Source organism: Antedon bifida, chromosome 4 (genome assembly GCF_963402885.1).
Source record: "Antedon bifida chromosome 4, ecAntBifi1.1, whole genome shotgun sequence".
In the NCBI taxonomy this organism is placed as follows: domain Eukaryota; kingdom Metazoa; phylum Echinodermata; class Crinoidea; order Comatulida; family Antedonidae; genus Antedon; species Antedon bifida.
Window position 1 is genome coordinate 17,313,572 of NC_136229.1, and position 20,003 is coordinate 17,333,574.

The 20,003-nt window shown below is 32.9% G+C and overlaps 2 protein-coding genes and 1 pseudogene across 2 annotated transcripts; all 3 read right to left on the bottom strand.

Moving 5' to 3' along the window:
* Positions 1–355: 355 nt before the first annotated feature.
* On the bottom strand, positions 356–4,473 carry LOC144840612 (monocyte to macrophage differentiation factor 2-like). The gene is made up of 8 exons (XM_078696493.1): positions 4,460–4,473; positions 3,995–4,064; positions 3,801–3,882; positions 3,393–3,550; positions 3,019–3,093; positions 2,522–2,623; positions 1,968–2,046; positions 356–1,852 (listed from the first exon to the last, which is right to left on the bottom strand). The coding sequence occupies exons 2-8, from the start codon at positions 3,997–3,999 to the stop codon at positions 1,652–1,654; spliced, it is 702 nt and encodes a 233-aa protein (XP_078552619.1). The 5' UTR covers positions 4,000–4,064; positions 4,460–4,473; the 3' UTR covers positions 356–1,651.
* A 382-nt stretch (positions 4,474–4,855) lies between these two features.
* LOC144840594 (alpha-L-fucosidase-like) lies at positions 4,856–8,312 on the bottom strand. The gene is made up of 8 exons (XM_078696463.1): positions 7,865–8,312; positions 7,379–7,485; positions 7,118–7,248; positions 6,865–6,998; positions 6,655–6,752; positions 6,244–6,376; positions 5,810–5,980; positions 4,856–5,509 (listed from the first exon to the last, which is right to left on the bottom strand). The coding sequence occupies exons 1-8, from the start codon at positions 8,215–8,217 to the stop codon at positions 5,272–5,274; spliced, it is 1,365 nt and encodes a 454-aa protein (XP_078552589.1). The 5' UTR covers positions 8,218–8,312; the 3' UTR covers positions 4,856–5,271.
* Positions 8,313–9,674: 1,362 nt separating this feature from the next.
* Positions 9,675–9,792, bottom strand: LOC144841622 (5S ribosomal RNA; annotated as a pseudogene).
* Between the last annotated feature and the right edge of the window lie 10,211 nt (positions 9,793–20,003).

Below are 20,003 nucleotides of genomic sequence, written 5' to 3' on the forward strand. Positions count from 1 at the left end.
TTAATTGCACTATACAGTATTATTACTGTACTATACAGTAGTATCTTTATCTGACAGCATTCTTAATAATCTATTAAGTACATTTTAAACTATTACATATCTATACAAAGAAAACGGCGAGACAAACTAAAAAGCAAGGAAACAATTCCATCCATCATACACATACATTTTGGTGGTTTTCGTAAAGGTATCAAAAACACATAACATAATAATTCATTATATTGTTTTATAACAATATTTGTCATGTGATTGTAAAATGCAATTTCAGTAATTATACCTTATTTTTCTACTATACTCTATTGCACATAATTACTGTATAATATGAAAATACTGTCCATTTTGAAGCATGGTTCCCACTAGGACGCAATGCAAAGACTTAAGTGCAGCGTAAGTGAATTGACCAATCAAAAGCAATGGATTATTTAAAACTATCACTTGTCAACTAGCTTGCGTTGCATTTACGTCCTTCTGTTGCGTCTCAGTGGGAACCAAGCTTAACGCATTAATGATTGAGTATAGAAGTCACACACAACACAGTATTTTGCAATGTACATACTCTACATTATAAATACTGTAATGTTTATATCTATGTATGAAAGTAAAATTCAGCGATGAACTGTTTTTTTAAAGCGAATTTATGAGGTATTAATTAAAAGAATTGGAATATTCTGAGGTACAAAGCCATTGCCAAGGTTTTAGGGATGTCAATATAGATAGAATGCATTCAAATTATTAACTTTATTTAAACCATCTATAGTCAAATTCTCGGTCCCAGTTTTCTTCTCAAACTAAATTGGTCCCCAGCAAACTTGGTTGCCAACCCCTTCCCTTCAAAACAACTTACTTTCATCCTATTTAATATTTTAGTACGTAATATAAATCTATATATATATTTTTGCATTAGTTACAATCTAGCAGTCTTATGGGCCACAAGGCCCAAAGAGATTAGGTAAGTTACAATCTAGTAGGGTTGGAATAAACTAGATGTACTAACAATAATTCTACTGAGAAAAAAAACATGAATACATAAATGATAATTATACTATGGCACGCCAAAATACCAAAACATCTGGCCATGATTGTAAACAAATTATTGTTGCGACATCTTTTCATCACAACAATGCAAAATTCTATATACAGAAGTACATGTACAGCCTCAAATTTCAAATGTAAAAATAGTATCTACGATAATTTTATTATAAATAAAGAGGTCACTATTAGATGATTGTACGTCAATATTAAAATAAATAATACTTTAAATTGAATACAATATAATATTGCAATTTCTCCAGGTTATAAAGTATTCTTGTTATCTTAAACACATTGCATTGAATTTTTAAAATAGTGTTTTTAAAAATCTATTTATTACAAAGTGAATTATATACAGCTTTATTATAATTGATGCAATTTATAAAATTTACCGACATTGGCCTATTTCTCTCTGGGAAGAGTGCTATAACTCAAATACATTGAATCCCCCTATCAGACAATGGTATACTTTATAAAACCCAACCATTTTGATGTACTCAAGGAGTTTTCTTCTTTGACAGAAATAGGCCAATATTAGTTTATCCGGGTAAGCTAGGCACAAATAGACAACAATGGTTTGTTATTAAATATTAAGTATTAAAAAAAAAATTGACAAATCTAATCACTCAATGTCAGGTGAGTTTTCAGCATATAAGTAGGTTGCGACCGCGGAGTAATGAGCGTAAGCACCACCAGCGACAAATAGATGCCAGATGGCATGGGCAAACGGAATCTTACCATCACTCTTAAAGAATAAGACGCCTGTAACGTAGATAAACCCACCAACTGCCATTCGAAATAAACCATCTGTGTTGATTTTAGACTGAAAAGTAAAAAACAATATATTTGATAAATGTTACTAAATTTATTGTGCAGTGAAATTATCCAATGAATCAGACATGGTTGGACTGCTGGTAAAAAAATAAAATAAAACTTACCAATGATGTTGTCATGATAATGTAAATGAAAGGCAAAAAACCAATTACAAAGTAGAAAAACGTTTCAAGCCTCTTAAATCTATAAACAAGTAAAACGGTTAGAATTAAAAAAAGGAATATTCAAGCAGAAGACAAATAGTAAGCAATGATATCAAACAATAACATGTTAGGATAGGAAATGTTATTAAGCCTAAAACTATTGTTATGCTGCCCAAGCACTGCATACATTTAAAAAACAGCATCCATTCTGTTTTTCCCTTTTCTTTTTCTTCTTTTTAAAAAATTTATTTTGTGTTGATGACATGTTATGTTTTGCTAAAATCTAATGGGCAAAAACCATAAAATTAAAAAATAGAGAATGCTATAGAAAAATTAATGTAATTTGTACTGTACATTATATGTTCAATAACTTTTATACTAGGCCTTATATATTCAATTAAAAAAAAAAGCTGACCCAAGATTTCATCAGGTTTTTGTCCATATCATTTATCATAAATATAAGTATAGTATTTAAGACTTGTGTTAGATAAAACTTCTAAAGTATTTACACTTACTTTTCATAAAAACAATAATTATATGAAATTCCCAGAATTGCCATAACCCAGATAAACCAGCGCATCTGCTCTCCTGCCGGCCCCATGTCACGGAGCAATAGCCTACAGTATAAACAAAACAAATCTATTACTGTATATCATTGAAACCAATTTATCAAACCGTTTGAAAATGATGGACAAAGAAATTATAGCCTTACTGAAAATATAATGCGTGCTGAAAAGGGGAATGATATTAATTAAAAGAACATGTAAAAGAGTTGTGTCAAGCTCTGTGTACACTATCAAACTAGTTTGACAAAAAAAAGTGTGATGTGCCCAAATATGGTTGTGATATGCCCAAATATGGTACTGATATGACATCATCGTGTCCATATATGGGCACATCACATTTTTTTGTCACATAAAGTTTGATAATGTACACAGAGCTTAATGCATGTTAAGGTACAGTTGAGGTATAGAGTGAATTCTTGGAGAAAGGTGTTAAAGGAGTAACTTACCAAGGTGTATATGATGAGGCAATAAATAAGTAGATAACCGCTCTGTCACTGACATGCAGATAAAAATGTAGAGTACTAAAAGGAAATAAAAATAAATTAGTAAAAAAAATGATAACACAGCAAAATTTGATAAAAACATTTAAAAAATAAAGCATAAATAAAATGTAACCACAATGAAATATCAAAAACAAAAACACCATTATTACTGTACTGCTCATGCTCAGAAAGCATTCAGTGTAGTGATAGCTTCCCATCTACTATTAATTATGAAATCAGTTAATATCAGTAGTCATAGAATTTATAAATAGCGGATTGGTTTTTGTGCATGAGTAGATAATCAAATGAGTAATCGTAAAATCCTTTAGATATCATACCCTTTTCTTCCACTCCATGCTACAAGGTGAAACAGCGTTGAAACACTAAACAGACAGATAAGAGCTAAGCCATAGACGACAGCGCTGATTTGGTGTTGAACGCTGGTTGACTGATGTAACATGTATACGCATCCAAGACAACTTGGCAGAATCCATAACTAAATTATGTAAATAATTTAACAATCATTTCTAAACATTATTATCATCTATATATAGTGATCTGTAATTGTCATGATTGCCAATTGAATTAGTTTTAGAGTTAACATGGGCGGTTCCAGCATTATAGATTAGGGGGTGCTAAATATTTCTTAGATGATAAAAACGATCCGTCGGGTTGCATTATTTTATTTTAACAAGACATGGTAGCCCCCACTACAAAATAACCATATTAATCAAAATCATTCTTACCCCATGGGTGATGACGTTAAATATATTTTCAATATTTGTTGGCTCATACATTCTGCCATGTTCAGCTGGTCTGTTCATTAGTCTAAACAATAAAACCATAAATTAACATTTATACTTCATTTAAAACTCTTTTATTTGAAAACAAACAACACAATTATTAAGATTAAATATAATAATACTGAAAATGCACAAACCTCATAATGTAAACGTTTTTCCCCTTGAGACACTAGCAAGGTTTAGTCTAAAAAATACACCTTGTTGACTCTGAAATGATTTGTACATTTATGATTTAATATCATTAAATTAGAAAAAATTAAAACAATTGCAATACAAAAAGTTTCATACGAATTATTATGAAAATAACGTTCTAACTGGGTTCTTACATAGGTGTACATAACAGTAGTTAAAGCCCAGGGAAGAAAAAGAAGGGGGACGAAACGACTTTAATTTATCAGTTATGCATCAAGTCATTGCTATAAAGTCGGATGATTTTAAACCGGCCGTGCTTAGGCCAGCCTAGGCTAATTTTACGTAACAAAACGGACAAAATAATTGTTAAATCAGTAGTATAGCAGCGTAACGCTGATTATTAATTATAACATCGTGTAACTATTGTATAAAAAATAACATTTAATACGACAAAATTTACAATTACTAACTCATTCTTTTCTTTCTATCCCCACCGTAATTTCTTGAACAGCGCCACCAATGTCTAGGATGATTCCTCACCACCAATATAGCATTGATGTTATGCATCTTTGACTAATTTATTGTATTTTTGTGGACAAAAAAAGCGGTAGCAGGTACTATCACTTTTCGGATCGATCGGGGGCTAAATCAGTGTCCGGTCACAGAATTAGAAAGGAATATTGACAGAATAAACAGAACTTTTCATGCCGTTTCTCACCTACACCCATCGCTTACTTATCTCCCTGCTTTCACGCAATAGAATGTTATGTTTTCTCTCAAGCAAATATAAATACGACAGTTTACAACATTATTAATGGAAAAAATTTAATACAAAAATTATGCTACACATAGTACTGTGAAACCTATTGTTAACCTTTAAAAAGACACCGTCTACATTCTGTATACAGTAAAACATATAAAATGACTTTTATTAAAATACATTCCTAAATAGATGATAGATAATAGTATTACAGTATTGACCTTTATATTATATACTCTAAAGATTACCACTAATTCACGTTCTACTATTGCATATAATATGCCAAACCTTTGGTGAAATTCCTACAATAATAAATCTCCTCCTTTATCAAACTTAGCATACTGTAATTAACTCTACTATATTGCCATAAACAATTCATATCAAGTCTTGCTAATGGAAAGCACATTGGTAACTTTACATTTTTTTACAGACATGGAAAGGTTACCTCATTTCAAAGTTTTTGTATTATGTGTTGGGTAAAAATGGCTATCATGAAGAAGTCAAAATATCATCACATACATATTATGAAATATTCTGCAGTTTCAACACCCAAGCATATTTACAAGGAAGGCTGTCTGGGGTTATAACAGGCAAAATGATTGCCGTATGATTGTTAGTGACCGCCCACTTCAGCGGGGTAGGGTAGCCCAGCATTTGGACTGACGTATTAGGGGACACTCTAGGTGCTGCAATGGTTAAGTTGCCAGACTTAGGCCAGGTTAGAACAATGGCATAAACTGTATCTTTTGTACTTGTATACCTAAAAGAAAATTTTTTTAAAGTGTAAACAAATGATGAGTTGAGTATACAATTACTATACGATATTATTGGTACAATAATTTTGTTTTAAGGGGTAGATGAAAGCAGATGGTAATATTTGGAACTGTATTTGGTCGATTTAATGTTTGTCTACCTTAAAGATATTATGTAGAATAAACAGCAAACAGGCATCTTCATATTTCATGTTTTTGGGGGAACAATACATCTTTAAAAGATATGATAGAATAAAATTAATGAATAAATAGCAGGCACAGCCTGAACTATAGCCAAAGTATCTTACCAGACGTAAGGTGACAACGTGTCATTTTGAGCTCTCCAGGGCTTAGTACCATAGATTGCGTCCCCATTCACCTTCATCCAATCACCCAGCTCACGGAGACGTTCCTCAAATACCGGCAAAATACGTCCATCTGCCGTTGGTCCAACATTTATCAATAAGTTACCACCACAACTGAAATGTAGAAAGTAGATATTGTTACATAATCATGGAAAGGCAGCGAAGGTCATGGGACAATTTGTACAGCTCTGTCTACACTATCAAACTTTATCAAAATGTGATGTAGCACCATATGGACATGATGATGCCATACCACTACCATATTTGGGCATATCACTACATATTTGGGCACATCTAAATTTTGTTTTTAAACTAGTTTGATAGAGCTTAACATTCGTTTTTTTTATTACTGTACATCATTAATAAATAAACATTACCTGACTGTTTCTGCTAACGTTGATATAATCTCATGAGTTGTTAGATAGTCTGAAAGTTGACTATTACGCCGATATCCCCAGGATTTCTTGTCTATTGTCATACAATTCTCCCATTTATGATTGATAACTTTACCTGGAAATTTAAAAATACATTTTAATAACGCATGATAAAAATAGATATTCAATATAAAAAAGGTATCTCATATGGAGCCCATAGTTGCTAATTTAAGGCCATAAAGAAATACAATAAACCATGTCCTATTCTTCTATCTTAGAATCCATCCTTGATATCACTTCAATAAGAGGATGTACCTATGTCTCCCCCACCCCATTGACCAGAAAAAATGGTTGGGTGGGTAATTTCTAGAACACAAGCAGCTTTGATGTTAGGCTCCTTTTAGACCAACTTACCTGGATCATATCGGTCTTGACATGTGTAATATCCTCCATGCTTACAAAGGGCGTCACTTCCCCATCTGTCATTGGTCACCACAGTGTTCTTAACTGGACTAAAAACAGGACAGAAAACATGCGATTATTAAAGACAAAAGGTTATCTTAATCATATCAATATTGTGAATTCCAACAGTACGGGAACAATTGAAGAATATTAAAGGCCTACCTGTCATTGTATAGCCATGCCAGGAATCCGGTACTATTCCAGTAGAATGAGCTTGGTTCCCAGTCTCCATCTGACCATAACACATCTGGTTTATAATTGTTTATTATTTCATACAATTCTGGTAAACAAATTTTCTAACAAAAAGAAAGGATGATTAAGATATACACACATATACAGTATACTTATTTCCTTATTAATTCTTATTAACGGTATAAATAAATATTATATAAATAAAAAACAGAATTTGACCAACCTCAACATATTCATTAGTTTTAAACTTGTTTTTCTTATCACTAATGTACAACGGGTTAAACCATTCAAATAAAGAATGGTACAGTCCAAATCGTATGCTGGTATTTTGACGGATAGCACCAGCTAATTCACCTGTAATTAAAAAAAATAAAAATGTCTGGTAGATCATATAACAATCACTTAACTTTTGCTGGTAAATTATCTCAAAAAAACTCATCTTTAACTAAACCATGAATAGGATAAGTCTTGGTAACTTTATTACCTACTAAGTCCCTGTGCGGTCCAATGTCCATAGCGTTCCAATTCCACGAGTAGTGAGATGGCCAGTTTGTGAAGCCTTCATGATGCTTGCTTGTCAGAACAATATATCTAGATATAAATGAAAAAAATATCTACTGTTAAAATGGCAATTAATCATTTATTCAAATTATTTTGGCTATAAAAACACACAATATATTCATATTAAAAGTATATGAATGAAAATTAGTACATAAATTACATATAAATTTAAGGAATCAGCTCATCAAATAAACAAGTTATTTTTTATTTTTAGAATAATATTTATAAACCAATTTACACTGTAATAGTACTATTTTCTGTTGTAATGGTGGGTGATAAATAATTTACGACACATGGTGTTTGCGGATAAAGCATTCTTCCAACACATCATAATTGTAGCATTACAAATATATTATTTATAGGTAATTAATCAACGCTGTCAGTTTTTGTATCTTTTTGTCAAACTTACTTTGCTCCAGAAGCCTGAAATATTTCTGCCCATTCTTGAGGATTAAAAAATTCTGCTTTGAACATTGGGGCGAAGTCTGGATATGTAAAATCTGGTGGGTAATTTTTCTTCATAAAATCCACATATTCTTGGTTATGAAGACCTTGCCAATTCCACCAAAACCACTCACTTCCAAAGCTAGGCACTGAAAACACACCCCAGTGAATAAAGATGCCAAGTTTTGCTTCATCGTACCACGGCGGTAGCGGCCTGGAATCGAGGGAATCCCAGGTTGGTTTATATTGTTGAGCTGTCACTGTCACTAAGACAGCTATAATTAAGTATAAAATAAATATATTGTGCCTTGACAACATAATTTGTTTATTTATTACACGATCTTAAACTTACAGATATTCAGAATAGATTAAAATAAAGATTATTAAACACAGAACGAGATGGTCCGCGTCAAGGTTTCAGGAAACTAAAATAAACAAAGTCACGTGCCAAACAACAACAACAGAGCCACTCAGAGCCACTCGTGACTTTAAGCTCCGCCCATATTAAGTGATGACCACACCCACTTCTGATAAAAACGACGTTTTTCTGTTTATTCGATAATGATCATTTCATGATATGACTATGACTATGATTTTTGTATTTTTTAAAGATGTATTGTCCCCCAAAAACATGAAAAAGAAAGATTATCAGACTTTGAATAGTTTTGTAGTTACTTTTAAGCATGTTTTAAGTTAATCACTTTCGTAGAAAAAAAACCCGGAAAAATTAATGTTTTCACTTATAAAATAACAAAATAATGGCTAAATTCACCAAAAACCCATTGGCTGGCAGCCAGTTTGACTATTTTTTGCTTTGAATTACAGTTTTTTAGGTAAAAACATTTTTTTTTCGATAAAAGTGGATAACTATTAATAGTATTAGGTGGCATTAAAATGGCATATTCAACAAACAGATGTTTAAGAATTATTTTTTCAGGGGGAAAATACATCTTTAACAGAATATAGAAGAAAAACTAATGTCTTTTTTTAAATGATTTAGTCTGTCCTTGCTTGCATGTTTAATTTGACTGCTCTCATTCCATGCTGCTAAATTCTGAAATTTGCAACTCATTCCATTTTTTGGTCAATAAACTTTTTCTTTGCTTTACAATTGAAAATAATGCAAAAAATCAAATATTTGTATTTTATTTGTATAACATTTTACATACAAAGTTACTTGAGGCATGCCAAGATAATTAGAATGATAATCAGTAAAATATACATATCATTGTAGAGCTATCTATCAAACCCACTTCTATATAAAATAAAAATGTATGAGGAAATTTATTGATAAAAAAAAACCATTTCATACAGTAGCCTCAATCCAAGACTTCTAAATACAGTAAACCTAATTTATTTGCAGACACTACTCTACAAACTCAGCTGTATGACCAACATGATTAAATATTGGAGTTTTTAAAGAATGTTCAAAATAGAAGTCGAAACTAAGGTAAAGAGTGGTATTCTCAGTGGTTCAAAGAAAACTGAAGTCCCAATTAGTAATAGGCATATTGATTATATATGGCCGACTTCTGTCGTAACGACAATGTCAATTAAGTCTTACATTCATCTGAATGATGACTAAGCCAGGACTGTTTAAAGCACCATTGGGCCACATTGGCTGGTGCCAATATTGACCAAGGGCTTCTTTCGTCCAGTGGCCACCTTAACCAGAGGAGAGGCATAAGCCAATACGTCTGACACAGATACTAGATGCAGGGGCTGCCATAAGAGTCAGCATTGCTGATTTCAAACACCTAATGGGACCCCAGCTCCATATACAGCACCCGGTATTCCCAGATGGTCTCCCATCCAAGCTCTAACCAGGCCCAACTTTGCTTAACTTCGGTGATCTGACGTGAACCAGTGTTTCAACGTGGTAAGGCCGTATATAATACCACACCACTGTATATATATGAAACAGTCATATTTTGTGTGACCTTTGACCCATTTTTTTTTCATTCTACTATATAATTCTTTAAAGAGAATTCCAGGATTAAATAATTAATATTGAAATATATAACTAACTTTATATTAGATAAGGATATAATTGAAACTTAGTATTTAAGAAACCCATTTCAAGTTTTAATTTGATTTTTTAAGCGCAAAAATATAAATTAGCAAACACAACATTTTACAACAGACAATGATCAGGGAAAATGAAGACACCCGAGAATTGCTGGCACTCAGGGTTCAGGATGGCAGAGACTAAACTGGTCATTGTCGCCAACTGTCAAACGATGAGGGCGTTCTTTGCTCAGATCAGCCACAAAATAAGATGATTCGGACATTACAGCACTAAGACACCTATAGCATTATAACAGCAATGTTCTCAATTTGTAAAAAACAAAAACAAAAATTACGTAACTTAACATGGAAATATTTACAAGATGTCTTTCTATTTCACAAAATATATCTGTAAATTCAGTGATATCTCACGTTACACATAACAGTGTATTTTAAAAAAAGATCAAATCTAACTCTTATAATGATTAAGTTAATTTAAACAGTACTATATTTACTAAATATATAATATAATATTATATATAATATAACATTATACATGTTTATCATAGTCTATTCCCATAAAGTCTATACACTTTAGTCAAATTTCTAAAAAATCTTGAAAATTTAAAAGTGCTAAAACTGAATTAACCTTTCATTAAACTTAAAAACAGTAATTAAAAAAAAAATTATTATATTTATTTTAAAAATTATATTTAACTTTTTAAATTTGGCAGTTTTCCATAAAAAAATAAAATAACTAGTGGAAAAATGTTCAAAAAATGGTATTAATAAAACAAAACGGTTAAAAAAATGTGTTAAAAAAATAAACCATGGCACACTTTGAAAATGAGGTAATGACGAAACTAACCAAGCATTGAATACGACACCTTTAATCATCATTGAATTATGGGATATGCATGGAATTATGTGATAAAAAAGGCTGGCAATGATTGGCCATAAATATCATATTATGAGATATTATTACATAATATTATGTAACTCCTACACCTTTTCCTCATCTTGAATACTTTAAGAGTCTGTGTAATGAGTCATCGGTGGAAATTCATTTTCGTCGTTGAGCGGTAGGGCGCCCTCACGATTGACTTCGTCCTCGACAGCTTCACCTAGAAGGTCATCTGTTTTGGGTTTGCTTGATTTATCAGTAGCTTGGGCATAATCTGTAAGGAATGAGTTATGGCAAAATCAAATAAGCAGCTTTAAACCATGGAGAAACATACTATACTGTACTACACTATCTTAGTCTTAGCTCTGTCTACACTATATCAATGTGATATGCCCAAATATGGTAGTGATATGCTTAAATATGGTAGTGATATGACATCATCATGTTCATATATATGGGTATGTCACATTTTTTGTCACATAAAGTTTGATAGTGTGTAGACAGAGCTTTACTGTTTGTGAAGATTATCAGTGAAGTTATTATTAATGTTATTAACAACAATGATTAAATCTGATTATGACGTTAATTATAATGATGATGTTGTTAATGATATTGATTAATGATAATAAATAATAACAAATCTGGTGTTAATGTTATAATACAAATATGCATTTAAGTATTGAAAAACTGCAAAAATAATAAATGTTGTAATTTTATCAAAATAAGGAGTGAATAGTGTACTATTACAAGCAGTGTTTTTGGTGATGTAAATACTGTATATTATTAGAAGTATGCCCTAATACAGTCAACTATAGACTAGTCTGGTTTTCAGAAAGCGTAATACTGTAGTAGTAATAGTAGTAGTAGTGGGAAAAAATTGCAATATTTTAAAGACAAACATTGAACGGCCATATCAACAAAAGAGGTCCAAACCTGGAAAAACGAAATATCAGAAAACTAGTAAATTGAGTTGTTTTTTTTGTATACCCAAAACAATCATGAGAAATTCCTTTAGAAGGAGATGGGAGAAAGATAATTTTCAGGAAACTTGGGAGATCTGTCAAAAGCTCATTGATGTATGGCTGGCTGATTTACCAGGAAATCATCATTACATTTTTAATATACAGCTCTATCTGAACTAGGCTTAAGAATCATGGTTTCGCATTTGTATACAAATCTTAGGAATTGCTAGTATACAGCTCTGTCTGAACTAGGCTTAAGAATCATGGTTTTCGCATTTGTATACAAGTCTTAGGCATGGCTAGTATACAGCTCTGTCTGAACTAGGCTTAAGAATCATGGTTTCGCATTTGAATACAAGTCTTAGGCATTTGCTAGTATACAGCTCTGTCTGAACTAGGCTTAAGAATCATGGTTTCGCATTTGAATACAAGTCTTAGGCATTTGCTAGTATACAGCTCTGTCTGAACTAGGCTTAAGAATCATGGTTTCGCATTGTATACAAGTCTTAGGCATTGCTAGTATACAGCTCTGTCTGAACTAGGCTTAAGAATCATGGTTGTTGCAAAATAAAAAGCAGACCAATAATAAGTATGTGTTTATATTAAAAGTGATTACTATGTGTAACTATGTTGTTAGAATGCAATACATAAAACAAGATTGTCCTAACAATTCTGTATCAACCATAGGCCTAGGAAAATGTGCAAATGGGTGCAACATAAAGCTGGAGCACCAATGATGCAGAAGCCTATCCACTGTAACACCCTAGCTACTCTTTTTCATTTTTTGGAATTAAAGTATTATGAATCTTGAACTAGCAGAGGGTGGGGTTGGAATAATGTAAAAAGGGAAAAAGGCAGGTATCACCAAGGCATTAATTAGAAAGATCTAAGAACCAAGGACAACACAATCAATTTAAACTGTTAGTACTAGTAGTCTATAGCTGAGATTCTCTACCTAATAGACAAAAATACCCAGAAACAACACCCCTCAAACAAAAAATGGAAAATTCCATATTTTGTAAAATGTTCCTAAAATTCTTTTTTCTATTATAGGTAGTATCTCATGCAATAGACACAGTTACAAAGACAAGTTAAACCCTCATAAAAATTGTAAAGGCGCTATATAAATAACAATGTTAAAATAAAAGCTCAACCACCTTTTCTAGAATTAAGAAAGCCAATCAAATTAAACCAGAAAATGTTTACTCTCACCGGTAGATGTTGGATATACAGACGATACACTCCAGCAAAGCATGTCATGACGAGGGTCGTGGGTCGAAGGTTAAAGAGCGAATTCATGCAGCCTAGCATTTGTGTTTCATTTACCTACCCTTGGTATTATGTTTTGAAGATTGTGTTTGTACATTAGAAGCAGCGGCTGCTGCAAAAGTACCTCGTGTTAATGCTGCTGGCCGTTCACTGCGTTCTTCAGCGGCAGTGTTGTCATCGCCTCCTTCAGCACTTTCTGATGGAACTTCTGTATTCTCAGCACCGTCAAGCCTTTTGGAAAATATTAATGACATTAATTCATATCAAACAAAAAATTCCAGGTTCGAATCTCGACTGGGGAAAACTTTTTTTCTACACCAGAAGGACCCACTGTTTACCATGATTTGATTGGTCTTACTTGATGTGTAAACATTAGGTTATTCCATTTTAGGATTGGGTTATTCCATTTTGGAGATTGGCTTACCTGTGCTGTTTAAGTAAAGTACAATCCCCTCCGTCTGTTGGATCCAAGTTGTAAATATAAAGGTAGCCATCAGCTGCTGCAACTAACACTCTGGGTTTAGATATCCTACAAGATAAGTTGACATTGAATAAAAGAAGAAATAAAAAAACATAGGAAATATAAGCTTATTGCATAATACTGTGATCTTTGGGGAGGAAGGCCTCTATTAAGTTTCTCACAGTAGATATGTTTGCACTACAGTTTAAAGTATATACAGCAGAATTCCTCTATTGGAACCCCCCCATTAAGGGGACACTTTCTCAGGAAACGAATGAAGGACAATAACCTCTATTAAGGGGACACTTTGTTGGGTCTCAATAAAGGGTCTTCACACCTATTCCGGCATGGTTCCGGTCCGGCGAATTTGTTTTTATGATGCTCCATGCGGCTATGCGCCAATCGGTATGCGCATAGCCGCATGAAAACAAAACATTGACGTTGGACCGGAACCGTGTCGGAACAGGTGAAAAAGACCCTTTATAGGGGTTCTACGGTATTAGCTTAGGCGATTTAGTTCCTGCAAATGAAGAGGGAATGATAGTAAAGAGATAAAGTACACAACTTACGTGACAAGAGCACAAACATTTCTAATGCCCGAGAATGGTAACTTTATTGTAGCAAATGCACGGCCTTGTGAGAACACCTCAGTTACTTGGGATGGTAGGTACGTTGCTGAGTTCATTAGTGCCTTGCCTAAGTACCCCATCCAAGTACTAGGCTCATCCTCGGATTTAGTACTGTACATATTTCAATAATAATAATAATAACAGAAATCTAAATATTGTGTATCATCTAAATCTAAATACTTTATAATCAAACATGTTAAAATATTATTTTGTATTGTTTTTATATATTTAGGTAAATTCATTCACTATCCTTCTTAGAAGTGGCAATCCCGTTCACAAGACAACCATATACACAAGATGCTCTAAATAAACAAAGTCTTATTACAAGTCTGTGGGAGTGGAGTTTTAATTTGTCATTTGTCATTAGAAAAAATCCTGACATATGACAGGACTTGAACCCAGGACCCTTGGATTGGTAGTAACATAAATATATCATAGAACATTACTGCAGATAACTACACAAGACTGTGGAATAAAACCAATAGTAAAGTAGAAAAGAGAAGAAATAAATTAAATAATATATATATCCTTTAACCATGGATCCATGCTTCAACAGATTCCAACTGAACCGCACTCTATTTCAAATTATGTTATAATAATATATTTACACTAAATCATTTGGCTATACAAATGTTAATTTTGACAAACCTTTCTTTTGGTGTTTCAAGTTTAAAAATGTGAACTGTTTCCGTGTTGCTGGACACACAGAGGAATGTTGATTCGGTGTTGAATGCCAAAGAGCTTATGCTTACACACCTGAAAACAAAAACACAATTCATCAAATTAACTCACGGTTTATGTTAATAACATTTATAATATTTTGGTAAATGTCTTTAATTTTCATGATTTCATGAATACATTCTCCCGTTTATTAAGCTCAACACACTGGAAAAAAAGGTGTACTGGTGGGTGGGTGACTGAGTAAGAGGCGTGACTTCAAAGTAATCTATCTGATTGGCTCTGTAGTCTCTATAGTGAATCTCTTTTTGAACTTTGACTACATTGGGTTTCACTCTATATAATCTCTTTGGTCTCAGGAGGAAAAAATACAGATACATTGGGGAAATCCTCTACTTTTGTTAAATAAGGTTGGTCTACAATTCCTAGTCTGTTTGTACAACCTCAATAGTGATTTGACTTCACACTATAGAACAATGGATCAGTTTACAGAGGACTTCATAAGCTAGTCACTGGTGATTGTGGGTGAAAGGTTAACTTTGTATTACCAGTATAATAATTAACAGGAACAGCTAAGCTAGAATTACACAAATGTATTTGATTTTGTATTTTTGTCTTTGTTGTTTTAATTATGTATGTTTGTTTGTAAGTAGACAGGATTGTAAACAATACAAACATATTAAATAAAATTTCTTTTGAAAATACAAACATACATTCTTTACTGTATAGTCTTTGTGTTGTTCATTGCTTCCTCCCTTGACCTTAATATATGACCTTATGGTCAAGTCAATTATATCTAGAGGGTTATATTATCATACACAAATGTACTGTATTAATATACACTACTATATTAAAAAGAAAACAACAAAAACAACCAAAATGTAATTACCTTTTTACACCTCGTCGGAATTCAAAGATTTTCTGGCCATCAGGAATTGTAAACACTCGAATAACTGTTCCCTTTAAATTAATAAAATATTAATGAATTTATTAAGTATTCAGAAACACTCATTTTTCATTTTTCCAAACTTTTTTTATGTTCTTTTATAACAACAGTGAACAGCAATCAACATCAGCAAATATGTAGTATAATGCGACATTTATATAGCGCTATTTCATGAAAATCAGAGCGCTGTGGTAACCCCTACAAGATGTACTAGGTTCTTTACTGGACCTATGATTTATAGTCCTTATCCAAGAAGACTTGTTCTACCACCAGAATCATGGAGCGATGTTATGACTATAGATTACGGTTCCACTCTCTTAACTGCTCGGCCACTCACTCACTCAAAGTACAGCTGCCAAAATTGGCTTAAAACTGAATTTGTAAAAATTAATTTCAAATTTCCCAAAAACAGACAGTTCTACAAAAATGAACATTTTTTAATTTCCCTGACACTTCTCAAATGCATGGATTGACTGTAATTGGTAATAGGAAGCTTTCAATTTGCAACGACCAACCTAGGTAAGGTCAATCAATGTTTCATCGGTCGTCGCCTGCACCTAGAAATTAATAAACCTGTGTCGAGGTGAGAAGCGAGGACACACATCTCAATATTATTTCCACATGCGCACAATGAACAAACAGGACATAGTTTGGTCATCATAAATCGAAAGCTCCCTGTTAGTTGTATTGATTTTTTATCTGTTTGTTGTCTATATTTGTTTATTTTAAGAACGCGCCGTGTATAAACGAGTGCCACCGTTGTAAAGGTGTAGCTTCAATAAATATTATTATTATTATACCCAATAACAAACCTTTTCTGAGGCGGTGGCAAGTTTAGAACCAGACGAGTCAAACGCTAGAGCAGCCAGACAACTATCATGAGCCGGTATCATATTAACTGCTTGTAAATTGACGGTATCAAAGATCTGCACTTCACCTATATGACTGCTACCTGGATAGGCTAAGTAACAGTTATCGTTACTGATGGAGAGGGCGCACAGTCCAAGAGGGTTGGCAGGTGTCTCACGTATCGTATGTAGTACCTTCATGTCTCGTATGTTGTGAATGTACAAGCTCTCTTCCAGGGCAACTATAAGTCGCTGGAAATGAAAACAAAAATTGAATCACATATTACATTTTTGAAATTTTTTTATTTCATACGCATCCAACAGCCAGCAACTCATCGATTATAGAATGGATGAACTATTTTATAATTTATCATGCTTATTTGAGGCTTAGGGAGTGGCATTGAAAGCGTCCTGGTACTAGGTCAGGATTGAACCCTGGACACAGGGATTGGAAGGCATGCACCTTAACCACCAACAGCTCTACTACTAGTATATATACAATTAATAATATATTTGGCTGTAAACTGTACAATACTATTTTCAGAGTCATGGATATAATTTTCGTTTTAATTTTATCCCACCCACCATTCATTTTTTACACCCAACCATTGACCTCTTTAGCTTCATCCCCAAGGGTACTACTTTATTAGTAAAAAGATTCATCTTTTCTCCAAGTGCTACTCTCTAAATCTGCTCAAGAACTAGGAATGACCAGGAAAATATCAGAGGTCTTACCATCCGGTTGAGCTTGACGGCCAGGATTGTGTTGGAGTAACTGTAGTTGCATATTTCTGTTCCTTTCTTGAAATGGCATACCTTCAGTTTCCGTGGCGATGACAAGCTGACGATAGCAACTAGGCTGCTAGAGAAGAGACGTTCCACAATACAGATATCCTCATTGTCTTGAAAACAAGTCATTCAATAAATATTATATTATTATATATTAGTACAGTAGTAATAATGGCTTTATAAAAATGTGTTTGAATCATGATGTCATAAATATTATAATAAATTAATTTATAACTTTGACCTATAATACATCATCATTATTTTTATTTATATTTATTCAAACATTAATAATTGCAGGTATAATGCTTTCCTTTTATGGGTATAAAATATTATTATATAAAAAATGAATTACATATAATATTTCTTTAATAAGAGATTAAATTATTGGTGATAAAATAAAATAATAGTTATAAAAATCATGTTTTTTCAATAATTTCTATTACACATTGATCATATTCTAAAAATAGAAATGATGTAATGAAGTTCAAAATTTGATGAATATTATTATAGTTAGAACATTCCAAAAAGTATAATTACATCATTTCTATTTTTAGATTATGATAAACTTTGTAATTGCATAAAGAAAGATAACAAATATGCATGCTTCTGGGTATATTTTTGCTGCTTAGCTGCAAGACAGCTTTTGTTTGTTTTGTTCATTGCGATTTTGTATATAAAAAATAAAGCCTAAAACTCTGTCTACACTATCAAAATTGATGTGACAAAAAAATGAGATGTGCCCATGGACATGATGATGTCATATCACTACCATATTTGGGTATATCACTTCTATATTTGGCCATATCACACGTTTTTTTGGTCAAACTAGTTTGATAGTGTAGACAGAGCTTTATACTGTAATATAGCTTACCAGATTCATAGATTGTTTCAAGTTTGTCAACAGAGTTGAGTGAGAACAACCGATAGCCTGTTTCAGTACCAACTGCCAAGGACCTACGAACAAATTATAAATATTTTCAATACTGTAATATTACTGTACCATTATATGACTGAGTATAATCCCTCCCCCTAATTTAGGCTATGTGTGATGGTGGTAAACTGTGAAGGCTGACAGGGATGGGATTAACACTTTGACTGCCAGAGGTTTTTCCAGTTAGAAACTGCCACCGCCAGCGTTTTTAGCCCAATTCGATGTTTTTATTAAAGCTGATTGAAACCATGTATGTGATCTGATTTATATGTAATTTAGACTAAAACAATTATAAAGATTTTAGCTTTACAATGGTACCAAGATTTTTAAATCGCAATATGTAAATCGTAATAGTAAAATGAAAGTAACGCACTTTTTGAGTTTTTCGTAGTTTCGCGCAAGAAAGTCGAGATATTCGCGATTTTGTGCAAGACATAACAATATGAAAATATCGCCCGCTGAGATCAACAAACAACAAAAAAGTTACTTACATGGTACCGATAGGCCTATAAAAACAAGTTATCACTATCAAAAAATGTATTACATTTTATAAATCATAAATCTTACATCAATGTTTTGCCAAAATCCACATAGTAAAGACATCAGGCCTAGTTAACCAGGCCTAAAGTTGGTCCGGAACCGTTTTACGACTAGGCCTAGGCTAGCCTATTACTACTAGCCTAGATAGTAAACTGATGATAATATCCATACCATTTCAAAACAAGTTTGTTGCGTGAAACTCGGTCACTTTCAGTAAAACACCAAAACAATTAGGGTATACAGTACATACAATAATAAAATTAAAGACTTCATATTGAAAATGACTCCATTATTTTTTATTCAGATAACAAACAAACATTTCAATCCACAAAAACCTTTGTAATGCTTCGGCGGCATAGCTAGCGCGCGACCGATACACAATGCGCCAAGCCATCGCTCTACGCGCTATTGTGATGCGCGGTGTTTGTTATTTCGACATGTACCATTTTGACAGTCGTTCGTAACCAGATTAGTTACTTTCAAATTGTAAAATATTGACGGTCCAGACCGAATATAGTGTTCATATTTATAGTATATACCAATAATTAACCTATCTACCGGATTTCGTAAAAAAACGCGAAAAACGAAGATCTTCGTGTTTGGCAGTCAAGCGTTGTGTTTCCAAAAACGAAGATCTTTGTGTTTGGCAGTCAAAGTGTTAACAAGGGTACGATGTAATGTAAACAATGCATTCATACACTATATGGAAGTTGCTTTGTGGGGTTAGGGTTGGTTAATGGGGAGGGGGATGTTAAGTTAAGTTCTCTTTGCAGTAACCTCTGTAAGAAAAGGAAAATTAGGTTATTATTGAATACATTTTTAAATTCTGCAGGAAGCAAACAAAACACTCTCAAATATGAGTTCAAAGGGACAATAGAAAAGAAAAGTACATATTTGGAAAAATCAATGGAGTGGATAAATATGTTTTCACAAAAGGCAAAAACCAAAACATAATTTCTGAACCTCAAGCTGAGAATTAAAAAAAAAGTGGCACTCTACCAGGCTAATCACTAGCAGCAGTAGTTAGATAAAAATAAGGGTGAAATATGTCTGCGAATAAAACAATATAGGCCTAAGATCGTCCACACAATAAATCCCTAATCCTTAGTGCAAAGTTCATCTTTGTTTGACAGCTGCGACA